At 45.0% G+C, this 20,154-nt stretch overlaps 1 protein-coding gene across 1 annotated transcript; it reads left to right on the top strand.

The window, feature by feature from the left end:
* Window positions 1–9,392: 9,392 nt before the first annotated feature.
* On the top strand, window positions 9,393–13,154 carry LOC306939364 (NPC intracellular cholesterol transporter 1-like; the record flags this gene model as incomplete). The annotated part of the gene is made up of 1 exon (XM_079523951.1): window positions 9,393–13,154. One exon carries the CDS (start codon window positions 9,393–9,395, stop codon window positions 13,152–13,154), a length of 3,762 nt encoding a protein of 1,253 aa, XP_079380077.1.
* Between the last annotated feature and the right edge of the window lie 7,000 nt (window positions 13,155–20,154).

Here is a 20,154-nt window from a genome sequence, read left to right as displayed (position 1 = left end):
TTAACAAGAACTTCTTGAACACAAACAATGGTAGAAAACTCTACAATAAGTGTTTCAGGATACAGATCATGGGTACAGGAAGCATAGCCTTCTCCATATACTGAACAGAATTTTGCCAATGCCTTAGCTCTCGGCTTGGGCATTCCTGCAATCTGCAGGCCCCTCAAGACTGATTTATGGACATTACCGAGCCTTTCAAATATGAACACAAGTAGTTTACATTTGTAGCCAAGCTGTATAATAGCATCCTTAAGACGCTGGTACTTAAGCACCTTGGTAAAGGAATGCCACTTCCAGACTTTGGTCAAATGTACATGCCACTTCCAAAATGGTCACTTCTCTCTCTACTGTCCTCATCAACAACAATATCTGGTGTATTAGCTGTGACATCTGAAAAGGCATAATTTTCATTATTGTGCATGAACATGGCAGTTGCCTGACACGGAACTCCATGTGGTAATACAAGGCAAACTGGCACAGAAATCACCATATATGGGCATAAAATGGACACAGACAGGCAGACGGGTATACAACGGGTATCCTGAAAACAGGTACAATGGCTATTGCATAACTAACCAGGTGGACTAACTTTATTGGACATAGGTTTTGTCACTAGAAAAGCTTTCTGTGCCTCTTCTGCTCTCCGCCACTGGCCTGGCCCAACCTGTGGGATTTCTGGTCTAGAGGGGGCGGGTTACAAGGCGGTGGATCCTATTGGTTCAGCTATCTGAGCACCCGCCCCCCTCCTCCCCTCCCCTCCTCGGTAGAAAACAGCAGAGAACACTGATGTCATGTTATTGGTTAGCGAAATACAATGAAGTGGGCTTCCTATAGCCAGATTTTCCAATGCATTTCCCCAGGCTTTCATTTTTGAGCCAAATGCGAATGGAAATAAAAACCTGGGTACAGAAGCTACTCCGCCACTTACAGTGGATAGGAATGTGCCTCATGGCACAACCAGGTTCATAGTTCTTAAAGGGGATGGCATCTGACACACTGGTTGCATTACTTTAACGCCAAAACATATAACTACTGTAGGTTAATTCAGGGCCCTTAGCGCCGAGTACAGATACACAGCGCCCACATTTTAGCATCCTCTAGATAGGACCATTGCTCTGGACACACCACCACAGCACAAGTTCAGTTCCGCTGTTAAAATAGGACCCTCAGAATGTTTGAGTCACGAGACAGAACGCAGGATAAACTACTGGATTTGGAAGCGATGCAACGGAAACAAAAATGAACAGACAAATTTGGAACTGAAACATCAAATTGAAGCTGTCCTGTCCTGTGTCCAGTTTCATGTTGATTGATTGTGTGTTAGGATAGGTTACGGTTAGCTTGCTGTTAGATACAAGCTCACAACGCCTTGTGAGCTTGTAGATCTGCTATTTTGGACCAAAGTTCTCAGAATAGGAATGCTAGGGTTCAAAGATCCAATCACAATTGGCGTCCTCACTTTTCTGCCCTCACTTTTTATCCTCAATACGTACTTTTCTCAGCCAATCTAATCATCGCTATGGGGTGTTCAGCCAATCAAATCATCGCAAAAATTCACACAGAGCTGGGCATAAAAACACACTTGTGGGAAGTGAGTGGCGCCCACTCAGGCGGCCAGATGTCGTCACTGCTTAAAGACAAACATTAAAAGTCCATAGACTTGGCTGCCACATGACGTCATTTCTGAAAGCTAGACATTGGAGGGGCTTAGCGCCTCTCAAAAAAAATCACACTTGTGTGAAGTGAGGGGCGCTCTTATCATCATACATCATCACATTCCGTGCTTAGCCAATCAAATCATGACATTCCGTGGTACATACAAACACACAAAGCTGGGAATAGGCTTCCCTCAAAAATGTATCCTATCATACAAAGATTTGGCAGGACTGAGGACCCCCTAGGCCTAGGGGTCCCGGACCCCCTGTTAAAGACCCCTTCAGCAGATCTAAGGAGAACAGCTGTGCAAATTGACGTTGGTAGGAATGCACAGCAACATTATGTGTTTTGTGTGACGTCAGAGCAAAGCCATGGCAAACGTTATATATTCACGCTCAGGACTTTATTTCACTGAATTCTGAATTTCCTGAATTCTTTTATTGTTGTTGAGCATTACCAGTGGCAAGTTAGGCAAATCCAGGCACCATGGAACTACGAACCATTTTGATCGTTTTGTTTTCCGTGATTGCAGTGACCTCTGCACGTGAAATCAAGTTCAAAGACTGTGGTTCTCCTTCGGGAAACGTGACCAAGGTTGACGTCCATCCATGCCCTAGTCAACCATGCGAACTTATCAGAGGTCACAACTACACAATCCAAGTGACATTCACCAGTCGCGTCCAGAGCGAAACGTGCACAGCAGATGTCTACGGAATAATTGACGGTGTCGACGTACCCTTCCCTCTCCCTGTGGAAGATGGCTGCGAATCTGGAGTTAATTGCCCCATTGAGGAGCAGAAGACCTATCACTATGAGATGCATCTGCCTGTGAAGAAATTGTATCCGCCAATCAGTCTGGATGTCGAATGGCAACTGAGAGATGATAAGGACAAGAACCTATTCTGCATTAGGTTCCCAGTTAAGATTGTGTCCTAAGGTGTTTCCGGTACAGAATTGCTGTGATTAATAAATGGATCAGACTGGACGGGATGACTCCCATGTGTTGCACTACTTTAACACCTAGAACGCCCAGGACGAAGTATCTTCGTCTCCTATTAGTAACGCCCGACGCCCAGGACGAAGTATTGTCCAAAAGACGAAGTTTATTGATATGAAAACGGATCGCATGGCTCCACAGCCTCGGAGTGCCTGTTGGGCAATCCCCTCCCCTGTTTAGCCGACGAAAACGAAAATCTTAAAACATTAATAACTCGCGATCTAAATCATCCCGTCTAATTATGAATTAGATCGGTAAAAAAAAATTATCGGTAAAAGTGGTCCGTGTTTATAAATCGACTGGGCGCTATAATGTAATGGATTAAATAACCCTGGGCGTTAATAATCTGAGCATGTGTGTCAATGATGGAACTCCGATCAACTACGCCAGGCCGATGGTCAGAGCACAGAGCACTGTGTGTAGAGGAGTGGCTGCAACAGTAACTGGTCCAGCAAGTCTACTCCACCTCTCTCATCAGTAACTATGCAACTATTGCCTTCACACCATCGTCCAGGATCAATTGAAACAAATTAAAACAATTAAAAAAAACGTTTGCTGGGGGGCCTTTTTTTAGGCCTTTATTTGGCCTTTATTGGTAGTACCAGTGTAGACCAACAGGAAACAGGAAGTGACACGCAGCAAAGGCCATCGGGATCGGGACATAAAACCATGACATGCTGCCAGGCCGCACCAGAGCCCACATGCAGCCCAGACCACCAGCTCCTGATCCATGACTACTTTGACTGGATGATCAATCTGCTGTTTATTCTTCAACTCCACGGGGTCATTCTGCAGTGCCTCAGTGGAACCTGCTTGGGAATAATAATTCAATAGCAATCCACTCCACTTAGCAGCATCAAAGCATAAAATAAAATAAAACGAGGATGAGAAAGGAAAAAAACATTTGAAAAAAAAGAACCCATCACAATAGTCAACATTAGCAATGGCACTGGATGACTTTTTTGAGGGGCGCCAGCTTTGTGTGTCTGTGTAGTTTGTACCACTTGTGATTTTATTGGCTGAGCACGGAATGTGATGTATGATGATATATGATGATAAGAGCGCCCCTTACTTCACACAAGTGTGATTTATTTTAGCTGGTTCAAGTTACAGGAGTGCATGCATATAGTGTGTGATATGAAGTAGCGTGTACCTTCACACTAAACCTCCAGGAGGGAGGTGGTCACTTACACCAGACTGATGATCAGAAAGAACACTGTGTGGATGTTCTGCCAGATGTCTAGATGACTCCCGTCTGTACTCCACTCCTAACAGACTTAGACTATGCAGATGAAATGCTATCCTGCTATCTGACCATTTGGATTAGGTGTGCTCAGACTAGAGTTAGCCAAAGTTGGTCTTGTGCCGAAGAATAATTAATAAATAGTAGAAGGCTACAGATGTCCCTGAATGGGTTCTACACCGGAGAGCTACGTGCAGTACTAATCAGCAATCATGAAGAGCATGTTACGAAGCTTCTGTATGAGAGCAACCGACAGTGAGTGAGAAGATAGTGGCCATGAGGAAGAAGGCTAGCTGTTCACCTTTGACACTGGGAGCTCCCAGCCAGCATAGTTTTGCTGTGGCAGCCAAGAGCTGTCATGAGAATGTCCTACAATGCCCATGCAGGCGTGAACAGTACTGGTGTGCTAGCCAGATGTATGGAAAGATCGATGTTAACTGGAGATGACACTCGTCATCAGTGTTGATGCAGCAACCTGATGTCATTTCTAAAATAAGCTGTTGTCCTTTTCATCATCATTTTTGAGGGGTGCTAGCTAGCATAGGTGATTTTTGGCTCTCCCAGCAGGGGGCACAGAGGTTTTTCTTTTCTTTTTTTTTAGGGGGACTACAAGGATTTCAGGTGGTATAATAATAGCCTACAATATCTGGGTAGACATCTGTGAGAAGTCTGAGAACTCGATGACTAATAGAATATATTTATAGAATATAAACAACTAAATATGCAATACAAGTACGTATTGCATATACGTATTGCATATTTACGTATCTACGTATATTTCTAGACACTATGTGATTTATTTACTCATTTTTGAGCATACTATAGCCAATCAGAAAATAATAATGAGTTTAAAGTTACAATTGACAAAAATAAATATTTTTAACCTTTTTTTCTTTTTGGCCACCAGGGGCACCCCCCAAAAATCGCCACTGCTAGCTAGCGTCCATTACGCCAAATATATGGACATTTAATGACGTAAAAAGAGCACCCCACATGGTGGGGTGCTCTGATGTGGGTCTAGTCCAACCGACTAGACCCACATCAGAGTACTCCAAACATAGGGATTTGCGGTTTGTCGATATGTTTTGTACCCATCTGTCTGTGTCCTTTTTTATGGGTATATCAGTCGGATTGGTGGTTCTGGACAACCAAATCTCCTTATGGCTATATATCAGTGTCAGTAAAGAATAATCTATATTGTCACATCACAGGGTTACAGGTGTAAAACAGTGGTTGAGATATCTTTTGAGCTCCATTGTTTTTGATTGTTTCCAGAAACAGAAATAGGAAAAACTAGAACTGCACTCTGTCGAGTGCCTACTTGCTTTGCACAAGCAGAGCGCACAAGTACTGTCGACCGCTACAAACTGTCAAATCTCAGCTTCTCTTTGAAAGAACGATTGAAATATTGAATTATTAGGTTTAGCTATTTGCTACGTACCTACTTTTTGCATGTAAAAAAGTAGTATTATGAAGTAGTGTAGAACTTTCTATCTATAAAAAAATACAGTTCTACGTTAGTCTGCTCAGGAACGTTAGTTTACTCATGAATATGCCGAAGAATTGTCCCGTCTACTTAGAATAGACCTCTATGAAAAGTATTTACCCATATAACACTATTTGATCTGGTGAAAAATATGAAGGTTATTCTATTTAAACATTCTTTCGTTACGTAATTAACAACAATGAATTACGTAATCTTATAATTTATTCGCAGGAATGACGGCTTTCGATGGTGACGTATATGTCGATCAGTGCCGGGTAGACTTTTGATGCGTATGCACCGTCCCAGTATATGTCGTCAGGGTATAACTGGTATAGCTAGCTCTTAATGATAACTAGCCAATGCCAGAATGTAATTGGTTTTCAATGGTGACGTAATGACGATATGTTTTAGTGTCGGGAGGATTAGAGGTAATGTTCCTATGTATATTTGTAAGTTGATTAGCGGTATACTGTGGTTACTCTTGATGCGTATGCACCTTCCCAGCAAGTGACATCAGGGTATAACTGGTATAGGTAGCTCTCAATGATCACTAGCTCTCAATAATGACGTAATAAAAATGTGGATTAAAGGACCCAATGCCAGAATGTAATTGTTTTTTGATGGTGACGTAATGACGATATGTTCTAGTGTCGGGAAGATTAGAGCTAATGTTCCTATGTATATGTATATGTAATTTGTAAGTTGATTAGCGGTATACTGTGGTTACTCTTGATGCGTATGCACCGTCCCAGCAAATTACGTCAGGGTATAACTGGTATAGGTAGCTCTCAATGATCACTAGCTCTCAATGATGACGTAATAAAGATGTGGATTAAAGGACCCAATGCCAGAATGTAATTGGTTTTTGATGGTGACGTAATGACGATATGTTCTAGTGTCGGGAAGATTAGAGGTAATGTTCCTATGTATGTATATGTAATTTGTAAGTTGATTAGCGGTATACTGTGGTTACTCTTGATGCGTATGCACCGTCCCAGCAAATGACGTCAGGGTATATCTAATATAACTAGCTCAGTAGTCAGTAGTCATTACGTCATTTGCTGGGACGGTGCATACGCATCGTCGGGCGAAACTAGTACTTGCGCGCTCTGCTTGCGCAAGTAACTAGAACTGCACTCTGTCGAGTGCCTACTTGCTTGTTGCACACAAGTAGGTGCGCAAGCAGAGCGCGCTGTTCTAGAATACAGCTCTATGACTTACTTGAAAAGTATTTACCTGTCTGACACTATTTTGAGATCTGTTGAAGAACATGAAGGTAATTCTATTTAAGCATTTCAAATTCATTGTTGTAATTAATACGGATGAGTGACGGCTTTCGATGGTGACGTATATGTCGATCAGTGTCGAGTGGATTAAAGGAAATGCCTCTATGTATATGTCATTTGTAAGTTGATTAGCGGTATACTGTGGTTACTTCGCGTATGCCCCGTTTGATGCGTATGTATCGTAGCAGCATATGACGTCAGGGTATAACTGGTATAACTAGCTCTTAATGATGACGTAATAAAGATGTGGATTAAAGGACCCAATGCCAGGGTGTAATTGGTTTTCGATGGTGACGTAATGACGATATGTTTTAGTGTCGGGAGGATTAAAGGTAATGCACCTATGTATACATGTATGTAATCTGACACCACTGCCATATCAAGCACAAGTAGTCATTACGTCATACGCCGGTACGGCGCATACACATCAAACGGCGACATACGCATCGAAGCACTGGACGAAAACTATTACTTGCGCGCTCTGCTTGCGCAAGTAACTAGAAGGAATAAAAAAAGACAACATGGTATCTACATATCCATCTAGAAATGATGTACATGAGGTTTATTCATAAGGGGCCCTATTATGCATGTCTTAAGTTCATGCGTTATGCCATAATTACGTAATAACCATCTTATGCATTATCCATATTATGCAAGTGGCGCTGAGCAGGCTTATGACTCGTCATGTCTTGTTCAACAGTCTGATGGTAGCTGGGTGTTCATATACCTGGTGGTCTGGCCCTTGATACTACGGTAGGCAACGACCTTGCCGTGGTCGTTGTAGGAGTTAGCAAACAGTTTGTGCTTGTGATGGTGCATGTCCTTGATGATGCGCTCTTCTTGTGCTGTTCCTGGAGTGAGAATAGCTCCCATTATGAGTTCTGCTGATCGCACCACCTGCTGTAGGTTTTACTTTTCTCGGGCAGTACAGTTTCTATACCAGGCTGTAACAACGTCTTATCTGGACAACTTTAAACTGGGCACCGCACTCCCTCGAGTCCTTGCCGATGTGCCCACTGAGTTTGAAGTTGGTCCATCTCATGCTCATGCTGTATATTAGCATAGCAGTGGTTCTGGACAGATCTCCATACTGTATATGCCTTTGTATCGGTTGTATCGGCGGTTCTGGACAACAGCCTATCCGACCGACTCTATGCCGCAGGTAGATTCTCTTGGTTTCTTGGTTCGTCGGCTACTCACCACCGAGTTTGAAGTCAATTGGTCAGTCTACAGACGGACGGTCAAATGGTCCACAAATCGTCCAATCTATACAATTCACCATTTATCTACAGTAGATACAAATAATACTGTATATATCCCTGTATCATACAGGGACATTAACCTTTTGAGGCACTTGTCCTTCAGACAAGTACATTTCCCATTCACTTGTCCGAGCACAAAAGTCACTTGTCCGGAGCACGAGCACACAAATAGGCCTACATTTTAAATCAACTAACTGTAAGTTGGTCTTACTTGGTTTAGGTGAATACATGTTTGAATATTAGGTGAATATTCTAAGTTTGCAAGTTAATAGCCCTAGATTAGAATGTCTATGATGTTACATATATTTCATGTATTCCAAATACACAGCCATAGATCGGTCCTATCCGCGCACGGACGACACAGAGACATTCTCTCCGGCGAGGGGCCCGGAATGAGTGCAGGACTGAACATATCAAAACTTTAGCACAAATGTATGGGGCACACAAAATAGGTTGTGTGATCAATTACCAAACACCAATCGCACACACCTGTCAATTGTGTGCGCCATAATGTTTGTGCTTCCCAAACATCGACTGTTCCCAAAGGAAGTTTTTATATTTTCAGTCTAGAAACATGTTAAACATGTTTTACATAACATGTTTTCTGCCAGAACTTTCACACACATATGAAACTAGAGGACAAGATCTGACTCAAAGTCTTAGGAATTAATTACTGGGTGAGTATACACGCAGGACTGATATATGGCTGTGTATTTGATATTTGGAATACATTCAATGTATGTAAGATTACAGACATTCTAGGGCTATTAACAATATTGGAATGGTGATGATTAGGAAAGCCAGACAATAATGCCAGACAATATTGTTGGCTGGTATGAGCGTCACAGAAAAAGCAAAACCAAAAGTCAAGTACATTTTTAATGCGATTTAATACTTGTCCCGGACAAGCGAACAAGCCTTAATGTCAAGCCCTGCTGTATACATCCCTATCCGAATTTTATTTAGTTTTTGAGTTCATGAAGCACTCTCCTACCCAAACTGAACCCAGTTTCCTGTTGTCTGTGTTCTGGATCCGATAGGCCACCAGGTATATTACAGTTAGTTTGCCACAGTTAGCTTGCCGTTCTATTAGAACAGTTTCTGCTGCAAAGTGGCATTAGTATTTAGTGGATCCAAGAAGAACAACTGTGCAAATCGGCATTTGTAAGCATGCATGGGAACAGTTTGAGTTGTGTGTGATGTCAGACCAGAGCTCTGATTAAGATTATATAAGGTCTAGAGAGACAGAGAGATGCTCCTGCAAGACTTTTATTATAGGGTTTACTTACTGCTACTGCCATTTATTCATCCTATCAGGAGCAGTGGGCGACTGTTTTAACATCACCCAGGGCCTTAAGTTGTCTTGCTCAGCAGGGACACTTTGACACGAAGCACTGGAGGAGCCGAAGATCAAACCACCATCCAATTCCGATTCCCAGACAGAATGGCTTCAGTAAGAGGGATGATTGGGACAAACTATCTGTTTGTATTGTTCCTTTTGATTCCCTTGGCAGTGGTTCAGGCCCAGCACTGTGTGTGGTATGGTCAGTGTGGAAAGATTCCTCCGAGAAATAGGATTAAGTACAACTGCAATTACACGGGTCCACCCAAACCACTGCTTTCTGAAGGCATAGCGCTGCATTCTGAAGCTGAAGATGCAAAAGCGATCCTAAAGAAGTTATGCCCTGGATATGACTATGGAGAACGACGCTTGTGTTGTGATGTTGCCCAGCTCCGTTCTCTCGAATCAAATCTGGCGGTACTACACATGGTGGTTGGTCGATGCCCTGCCTGTATGTTCAACATGATGAACATGTTCTGTGAGCTGACATGCAGCCCCCAACAGAGTCAGTTTATGAATGCCACCAAATTCACCCCAGATCTCGACAAGACCAACGTGGTGGAGGTGCAGTACTACATCGGACAGACATTTGCTAATGCCTTGTTTGATTCTTGTAAGGATGTTCATTTACTCGACGTCAAGGCCATGGATACATTATGCCCCGGTGTTAAGGACTGCAGACCCATCGACATGCTCCAGTTCATGTTCACTGGCAGCTATGCTCCTTTCCCAATTCATCCCATCTTATCTGATGTCCCAGTGTCTGGCTTCAATCCTATGAACAACAAGACATTCACCTGCGCCGAGCACCTGGAAGATGGCTTGGGTCCCTGCTCCTGTCAGGACTGCCCCGATGTCTGCCCCAAGCCGGTTATCCCTGATCTGCCTCCTCCCTGGACAATGTTTGGCATCGATGCCATGTTTGTAATCATGTACATCTCTTATGTGGCCTTCCTCTTCATCTTCATTGCCACTGTGCTGGGAGCCTGGTGGTACAGGAGAAGAACTTCTGAATGTGGCGCTACGCTGGACAGCAATAACCCACTGTCTCTGAAAAACGACAACCCTGATCAAGTTGCGTCACGCTGGGAAATGCTTGGGGAGCGCTTTGAGAATGCCATGCGGCTCTGCTTTACAGCCTGGGGCTCTTTCTGCGTGCGGAGGCCCCTGCTGGTTACACTGACCACCCTGGTCATGGTTGCAGCCGCCTTGTCAGGACTGGTCCACATGCACATCACCACTGACCCTGTTGAGCTCTGGTCGCCCCCCAATAGCCGAGCGCGCCTGGAGAAGGACTTCTTTGACAGCCACTTTGGACCCTTCTTCAGAATCGAGCATCTCATCATCACCACACCGCTCGACAGCACCTTCATCCATAAGCCCAGAGAAGGGCCTGATGTGCCTTTTGGAGCCATCTTTGACAAGAGCATCCTACAGCAGGTGCTGAATTTGCAGCTTGAAATCGAGGGCCTTGTGGCCGGGTACGGCGGGCAGAATGTGACCCTCAAGGATATTTGTATGAGTCCTCTAGCCCCGTACAATGATAACTGTGCCATCTTCAGCGTGTTCAACTACTTCCAGAATAACCCTGCTAAGTTGTTAGATGGATTTCACCATACATTCCTCGAATGTACCACTAATCCACTTGGGTGTTTAGGCACTTACGGAGGCCCAGTGTTCCCCAATCTGGCTCTGGGGGGTTACGATGGCCAAAACTACAACAACGCCACAGCTCTAGTGATCATGTTCCCTGTCAACAACTACCACAATGACACAGTCAAGCTGGGTAAAGCTAAGGCATGGGAGAAGGAGTTCATCCGCTTTATGAAGAGCTACAGCAATCCCAACCTTAACGTAGCATTTAACGCAGAGAGAAGTATAGAAGACGAGATTGACAGGCAAAGCCACAGTGACATCAGCACCATAGCACTCAGCAACGGCATTATGTTAATGTACATATCCCTGGCTCTTGGTCATATCCACAGCCTCAGGCGCCTGTTGGTGGACTCTAAGATTTCCCTCGCGATAGCCGGCGTCCTGATTGTGCTGATCTCTGTGGCCTGCTCCCTGGGCATCTTCAGCTACGCCGGTGTCCCTCTCACCCTCATCATCATCGAGGTCATCCCCTTCCTGGTGCTGACTGTGGGCGTGGACAACATTTTCATCTTAGTGCAGGCGTACCAGAGGGATGAGCGCAGGGAACAGGAAGAGCTCCATCAGCAGATCGGTCGTATCTTCGGAGACGTAGCCCCCACCATGCTCCTGTGCTCCCTGTCTGAGACGGTGGTCTTCTTCCTTGGATCAATGTCTAACATTCCGGCGGTGAGGACTTTCTCTATGTTTTCCGGCTTGGCCATCTTTGTTAATTTACTGATGCAGATCAGCTGCTTCATCAGCCTGCTTGGCCTGGATGTCAGAAGGCATGAGGAAAATCGTCTGGATATAATTTGCTGTGTGAAGCTTCCAGAAGACCAGGGAGAAAAGACTGATGGCTTCCTCTCCCGCTTCTTCAAGAAGAAATATGCCCCCTTTCTCCTCGGGGAGTGGGTTCGACCCATCGTAGTAGCAGTGTTTGTGGGGTTGACCTTCTTCAGTATCGCTGTGGTGAATAAAGTAGAGATCGGCATGGACCAGAAACTCGCCGTGCCGGATGACTCCCATGTGTTGCAGTACTTCAATAACCTGAGCATGTACCTCCACGCCGGACCTCCGGTGTACTTTGTGGTGGAGGAGGGGCTCAATTACAGCAGCGTGGAGGCTCAGAACACGGTGTGTGGAGGAGTGGGCTGCAACAACAACTCCCTGGTCCTGCAGATCCACTCATCCTCGCGCATCAGCGACTACACTGCTATTGCTTCCACACCAGTCTCCTGGATCGATGACTACTTGGACTGGGTGACGTCGCCTTGCTGCAAATACTTTACCTCCACGGATGCATTCTGCAGCTCCTCAGTGCCGAATCGGGATGAGTGTGTTAAGTGTCTAGAAAGTACCGCCAGAAAAATTAGGCCTGAAGGGGAAGACTTCATGCGGTTCCTACCCATGTTTTTGTCTGACATCCCCACCGAAAAATGTCCGAAAGGTGGCAGTGCGCTCTACAGCACAGCGGTGGACCTGCATCCAAACAACACAGGTATAGGAGCCACCCATTTCATGGCCTACCACACCATCCTGAAGGATTCACCAGACTTCATACACGCCCTGAGGATGGCCCGTGCTCTGGCTGACAACATGACCCAGGCCGTGGGCCACAACGTGTTCCCTTACAGCGTCTTCTACGTGTTCTACGAGCAGTACCTGACCATGGCTCAGGACACGGCCGCCAGCCTGTGCGTGTCCCTGCTGGCCATCTTCGTGGTGTCCGTGGTGTTGCTGGGCTTCGAGCTGCTGGCTGCCGTGCTCGTCACCCTCACCATCACTATGATCCTGCTCAACATGGTCGGGGTCATGTGGTTGTGGGGCATCAGCCTCAACGCTGTGTCCCTGGTCAACCTGGTCATGAGCTGTGGCATCTCCGTGGAGTTCTGCAGCCACATCGTGCGGGCCTTCTCCCAGAGCATGAAGAGCACCAGGGTGGAGCGAGCCGAGGAGGCCCTGGCCGGCATGGGCACCTCGGTGTTCACCGGGATCACCATAGCCAAGTTTGGCGGCATCCTGGTTCTGGCCATGTCCAAGTCCAAGATCTTCCAGATCTTCTACTTCCGCATGTACCTGGCCATAGTGCTGCTGGGGGCCACGCACGGACTCGTCTTCCTGCCGGTGCTGCTCAGCTACGTCGGTCCGTCTATGAACAAAGCGAAGAGGTTGGCCGCCAACCGGCGCCGCACAGGGTCCACCGCACCAGACACTGAACTAGCCATTACTGCGGGAGAGAGCGTGTGAGAGTGGAGCTCAAGCGGTTTCACAGAATAAAGTCAGGAAACCACTACTTGGGACTAAGAGAGGGCTTTTCTAACGTTACACTTGTATAGTGACTAATTACCTGGGAAAAAAAATACAAATAAGAATGAAAGAAAAAAAAACGGAGATAATAATAAGAAATATTAAATGCATGCGTGTCTGCAAACATATATGAAGAGTATTGTGTACCTACATACTGGACCTCCAGCCTAGATGGTCAGAACACAGTGTGTGGAGGAGTGGGTTCTTCTAACACCTCTATATCCTCCTGGATGGATGTCTACTTTGACTGTAGTCGTCCTGCTGTCAATATGTCAGCCTACATTACATGCTGCAACCGCTCGGTGGCGAGTCCAATGTGCTCACAGTGCAAAACAGAAGCCTGAAGAGGAAGTCAAGGCATGTTTACCACTTTCTTTTCTTGTTGCCGGCTGCTTGCAAAGCGGCAGGACTATATTTGATAGTACCTCTACTGACAACCGTAAAGGCGACCGTTTTTTTTTGTTACAGGGGAGTGCATATTGTTTGTTTGTGAAGTGTAAGCTCACCATGAACACAATTTAATGTTTTTAGTTTTAATAAACTTGCTTTCATCCTTTCATGTTCCTGGGCCTAGAGGAGCGTTCATCCATTCATGCATAGACGTGGGGTGGACATGGGCGACATGTCCCCCGTGTGGCCCACGAAAGAAACAAAATAGAAAAGAATAAATACATTTTGCACACATGTTCTGTTCCTCACAACAATGTTTCATCTACTGCACTGCATGGTGGTGCCTGCTTTTTTTTCAAAAGCCCACAACGGATTAAATAATCAACCAATCGCATTAATACAATGTATTTTCCGGGTGGAATAATGACGGCGTGGGTCCACATAACTTTTTTGTTGGCATTCTGCAAGCATCATCGCTCGTCTCGTTGTCTGGTCAAAATATAATAAAATAAAAAAGGCAAAAACACTGGAAAACAACAGCAGCTTTTGTGAAACTAACTAAACTGCCTATATGTAAATAAGCGTTTGCTGCAAATGCTTATTGTTGTATTCTTTTCTCATATGTTTTATTTTATTAAATCCTCCCCCAACGGGGGTAGCCTAGCTAATAAGCCAGACTCAAATCACACTGTCGTGTGGTATTTGAGTCTGGAGATGCTGTGTATGGATCTTGTTTCCCGGGGGCGGGTTCAAACATTTTCTCTTTGACGCAATTGGTCAGAGCTACTGTCAGTCAAAGGTCTCAAGCATTGAACGTCAATGTACCAAAGCCCGCCCATATTGCATACCGTGTCCCGATTGGCCACACCAGTTCTCTGGTGTAGGAAATGGGCGTACAATTGAGCCTCTCCAGACCGTAATCCACCGGCAGGCAATTATTTTTGCCAACGTCTCATTCGGTCTGGCTTATTAGCCAGGCTACAACGGGGGAGGACGAGGATGAGAATAGGCCAAAATAACCGCATATAACCGCGAAAAAAACACCATATAAGTGGACAAAATCATGCATGTGGGGAATGCCGGTGAAGAATGGTCCCCTCCACCATGGTAGCCAGTAGCCACAGTTACGTAGCTGCATATTCCTGGGCCTAGAGAATATTTCAGTATATTTCTTGAGGGCCGCTATCCCCTCCTATGTCCAGCTTTGAGGGTTTGTGTAAACACAAACATTGTCCTAACACAAACGTTGAATGCCATTGACAATGAATGACCAGTTTTGAGTGTTTGTGCAAACACTAACATTGAATGCCATCTAACTATAAATGCACCAAGTCTCTGTACGTCTGTACGTCTGTAATCCACGTAACTCGAGGACCGTTCGCCCCACCGACTTAAAATTCGACACACGTGTTCCAAACCCCCACAGGGAGTGCCGTGCCTGGTGTCCACGGTTGTCCAGAACCGCCACAAAACGCCTCTGCCCGGGCCAGACTCCATATTTGGGCATGCCTGACTAAGAACTGCCCATATATGGGCATAAAAGGGACATAATATCTGGGTTGGGGCATGCATGTCCAACTTGCATCGTTCCAGGTAGGCCAGTGCCCAACGGGCACCACTGTGCTGTAGAGGCCCCATGGGCACCGCTCTAGTTGACAATGAATGGCCAGTTTTGAGTGTTTGTGTAAACACAAACATTGAAGACGAAGGTGAGGACGCAAATTGTGATTGGCCGGAATGAGATCATGTATGATGATAACTTTGATAAGAGCAACCCTCACATCACACGGGTGTGATTTCTTTCTCCAGAGACAGACACATGGGAAAAAGCAGGATCCTCTGCCATCCTGGCAGAGATAACAAAAATGCTTGGACCATAATGATGTATTCTTTCATTACCCAGGTTGAATTTACGTTGATGGTGCCATTACATACACGCACTGTCGCACACAACCTCAAAGCATTATCATCACATGACAGACAGAAAGAAAGAGAGAAAGGACATGTTTGACACATCCTGGTGTGTGGTGTGCACTCTACTAAGAGATTCTTTTGCCAGTTGTTTTTGTTGTTGTTGTTTTTCAGTTGTTTTTGTTGCCAGTTCTGATGATTCATATATATAGCTGTCATCTACATGTTTCAAAACCTTATTATGTTTGCACTTATTATGTTTGCACTAAAATATTACGTAATTTGAACAACCTATTTGTGTATCTATCTGTCTATGTCTATTTGTACACAATTAAGGGAAAGTGTAAACGAGTGGAAACCTCATAAAACTGTTACTTTTCAGGATTCAAATCCGAAGTACGGAATTGATTTTTTTGGAAAAACATAAAAAGTTAAAACACGGAGATAAGAGGTTCCTGCCCGACAGCAACAAGATACTGTATGATACTGTATGATACTGTATGATGGCACAAAGGGAAGGAGAGGCACAGAGAGAGTAGATACTGTATGATGGCACAAAGGGAAGGAGAGGCACAGAGAGAGTAGATACTGTATGATGGCACAAAGGGAAGGAGAGGCACAGAGAGAGTAGATACTGTATGATGGCACAAAGGGAAGGAGAGGCACAGAGAGAGTAGATACTGTATGATGGCACAAAGGGAAGGAGAGGCACAGAGAGAGTAGATACTGTATGATGGCACAAAGGGAAGGAGAGGCACAGAGAGAGTAGATACTGTATGATGGCACAAAGGGAAGGAGAGGCACAGAGAGAGTAGATACTGTATGATGGCACAAAGGGAAGGAGAGGCACAGAGAGAGTAGATTAAGTGAATGTGGATTCATTCTGGTGGTCCGTTCCAGGGTTTGGCTCTAATCCTGACATAATACACCCTGTCTCTCTGCCTCTCTTTCACATGTCAGCCTTTCCTTTGTCGGGGTGCGTTCAATTCGATGGCGGGGGCGGTGCCAGCCGGGTGGGTGGCTAGCAGATCACAGTCAGCCAGTGTGCATTCAGATAGTCCCACACCGAAGAACCAAACACACTTCGTCTTTGGTTAAACAACACGGGTGTATGCGTGTTGTTGGGGGTACTTTTTTTTTAGGTGACGGGTTGTAGGCTGCTTTGCATGCGTGCGTGCGTGCCGCGTGCATATCCTCACACGATTCATATGTTATCTTACATAAAGATGTTCATATTTGTTTATGAGTGATCGTATGAATGGAACAAGGAGGCCCTGCAGTTCATTTACCTTGAACTTTGACTTTAATGCTGCTTGAGTTGTCATGACACTCACGCCATTAGTTTATATGTGATCGTTTCTGACCGAGGCTAAGTCATTGATTTATTTTTTTAGGTTTTGTTTTTTCCATGTCACGTGAAAGCAGGGAATCATAGCTTCAAATTGACATATTGGTTGCTCACTTTGACCCACCAGTTTAGATATGGCTTAGGGTAATGTCTTGCAGAAAACAGCGAGTTGGGAAAACAGGCTTGAAAGGTTCACTTCTGTGGTCTCTAACATTACACTTAGCTACATGTTTAAAGGAGCATTCAGTGATTTGTGTGATTTGGAAAACCACCCAGTCCGCCCCGGTAACAAAATGTGCACATGCAAATGCTCTACAGTGGGGGGAAGTGCAACAGCATGTGCACCAAGGCCCGCCGCCACACATGATTGGAGGAAGGCCCCTCTCCTCCTGATTGGATGAAGGCTTTGCCACTCGCCACCAAAACTGAAACTAGGATTATCCAAATAAAAATAAAAAATAAGTGATATTTGAATGAAGCGAAATCACTGAATATACTTTTAAGCATTTATTTCATATTTACATGTTGATTTCAGCTCTGCTCAGCTTCTTTCAGACTTGCTCTAGTATGTGAAGAGTCTTCACCACTTTTCAACCTATCTTCATATAATAGGTCCTCACTAATAATCATGATAAAATGGCACAATTTTTTTCTACTCAGTCGTGTCTCATAGGAGGGCTGTGGTCAGTTCAGAAACCGCCAGAGTTTTTTTTAGACAAGATTTCTTTTACCAAAATGTTTAGATTTTAATTATCTTGAGAACGATGGCTTCCTTTTTCGCATTGCAACTTTTCAGGACTAGAAAGCCTGCAGTTTCTATTAGCTTGGATTCCCCATCGATGATGTCACTGGTGGACGCGTTTGTGCCTCCTATGAGACACAGACTGAGTAGAAAAAAATTGGTGCCATTTTATCATGCTTATTACGTGAGGACCTATTATATGAAGATAGGTTGAAAAGTGGTGAAGTGGTCCTTTAACTCATGATGTACAGTAAAACTCCTTCCAGTCCAGTTACCAATTCTCTCTCTCCATCCTTTATATTGAACCCTTGGAGGCTACAATATAATAACAGCATGGGTTGTGAGCTCGTATATGGATCATTTAGCTATATCTGAACATTTAGACAGTTTGTATGAACCACGTCAAGCATAGCGTCCCTACGGGGCAGACATTTGTAGAAAAATGCTTATAGATGGGCTATTTTCTATACTAGTGGACCTAGTACAGAGCCCTGTGGGACCCCAATAGGACCACAATGTGTATATACTACATGCTATATATACTGTACCACGGTGCTTATGTATCTGCTACTTTTGATGCTTCTGTGTGACGCTGCAGTACGATCAAGTTAAGGGTTATGTCTGAGTCACATTCCTATAATGGCGTATCTGGTTTGTTTATGGTTATGTCTGAGTCATACAGTGACATGCCTATATATGGGCGTATCTGGCTTGTTTATGGTTATGTCTGAGTCGTAGTGACATGCCCATATATGGGCAAAAGGAGCATTTGTATGGCGTCAGGGCTCCGCAGGCCTGCTGCTGCTCTGTAGGATGAATGTGCTGCAGAACAACACATGGGTGGGAACCAGGAAGTGATGAACGGTCTCTAACACCACTGTTCACATGGAAGGAAATACTACATTTTAACACAAACTGAACAATTCACACATGAATCTCTCTCTCTCTCTCTCTCTCTCTCTCTCTCTCTCTCTCTCTCTCTCTCTCTCTCTCTCTCTCTCTCTCTCTCTCTCTCTCTCTCTCTCTCTCTGTCTGATTTCTGTCTGAGTAACTTGACCCCCTCTGGTCACAGGTGCATGATGATAAGTCCCCCCCCCCCCCCCCCCCCCTCTCTCTCTCTCTCTCTCTCTCTCTCTCTCTCTCTCTCTCTCTCTCTCTCTCTCTCTCTCTCTCTCTCTCTCTCTCTCTCTCTCTCTCTCTCTCACGCAGCCCACTTGTCTTCACATAGGGGGCTCTAATCAAGCCACAGGAAGCTTGCTCTCCACAGGGAGTGCGTGCGTGCATGTGTGCGTGCGTGCGTGCGTGCGTGCGTGCGTGTTAAAGAATGTGACTTGCACACGGTCCATGAAACCTTTGCATGTTTGTGTGTGTGAGGCAGTGCATGCATGTTTTCAATTACCCACAAGTATTTTTGCAGATGTGCAGTGTGTGTGTGTGTGTATGTGTGTGTGTGTGTGTGTGTGTGCGTGCGTGTGTGCGTGTGTGTGTATGTGTGCGCGCGCGAGTGCGTGTTTTCTCTAGCTTGACCCCCCCCTCTCAAAGTTTCTGTAGCATTTCATATGGAGTCAATTAGGCAGCCATGCTATGACCAAGCCCTGTGTGTGTATGTGTGTGTGCATGCGTGCGTGCGTGTGTGCGTGCGGTTGCAATGCGTATGTGCGTGTGCACGCATCTGGTTCACGTTAGTGCAATTGCAGGTTGATAGAATAAAAGAGCCTGCTCAAAGGTGGGTGGGATTTCCTTCCGCTTTCTCTCACACACACACGCACACACAGACACAGTCACACACACACACACACACACACGCACACGCACACGCCCCTCCCTCTGCATGTGGTTTGAATCAGGGACATAATTAACCTTCAGAGGATCGGGAGGACGTTGGCTTATAGCTCGGCGCTCAGATCAGGGCTATAAAAAAAAGACTTCTAAAAACAGAACCAAATATGTTTGATCTGCGCTGGGGTGCGTTGGGTGTAATAACCCTCCCCGCTGCACTATAGGGTTAGGGTTTGAGAGCGTGGCAACGGTGGTAGACCATTATGAAACGAAACCAACGCACCAGCAGGTGCGTGATCTGTCATTGATGCTATTTTAGTTTTTCCTATCAATGAATGTCCTGTACTTGGTCATACAATACAGTGTCACGCAAACGTAGCAAGAACAGCATGATCGTGAGTAATCTGTTGGGCAGAGTGAAATGTGAGAGAGACACGCAGGGGACAGATTTTGGATCTTTGTATGAACTTAAATGAACGAAATGGCCGTGTAGATGTTGTTGTATTATCCTTTTGTTCCACTGAATTCTAATCCTGAAAAGTAGCAGTTGATGATGAGTGATGATGATACCTTTTGGTGTTAGCATCATGTTATGCTTTAGCTATTGAAAAATAGCAGATCTACAAGCTCATAGCGTGCCACCGAGTGGCGCGCTACGAGCTTGTAGGTCTGCTATTTTTGAAAAATCGAAGAACCACTGACATAGAAACATAGCTTTTTCAGAAAACTGTCAGGATGTTGAAGACATTTTTAGAATCTGATCTCAGGTC

The sequence above is a fragment of the Electrona antarctica genome (assembly GCF_951216825.1).
Source record: "Electrona antarctica genome assembly, chromosome: 16".
NCBI classification, from domain to species: domain Eukaryota; kingdom Metazoa; phylum Chordata; class Actinopteri; order Myctophiformes; family Myctophidae; genus Electrona; species Electrona antarctica.
This window is presented reverse-complemented; position numbering and strand designations above follow the sequence as displayed.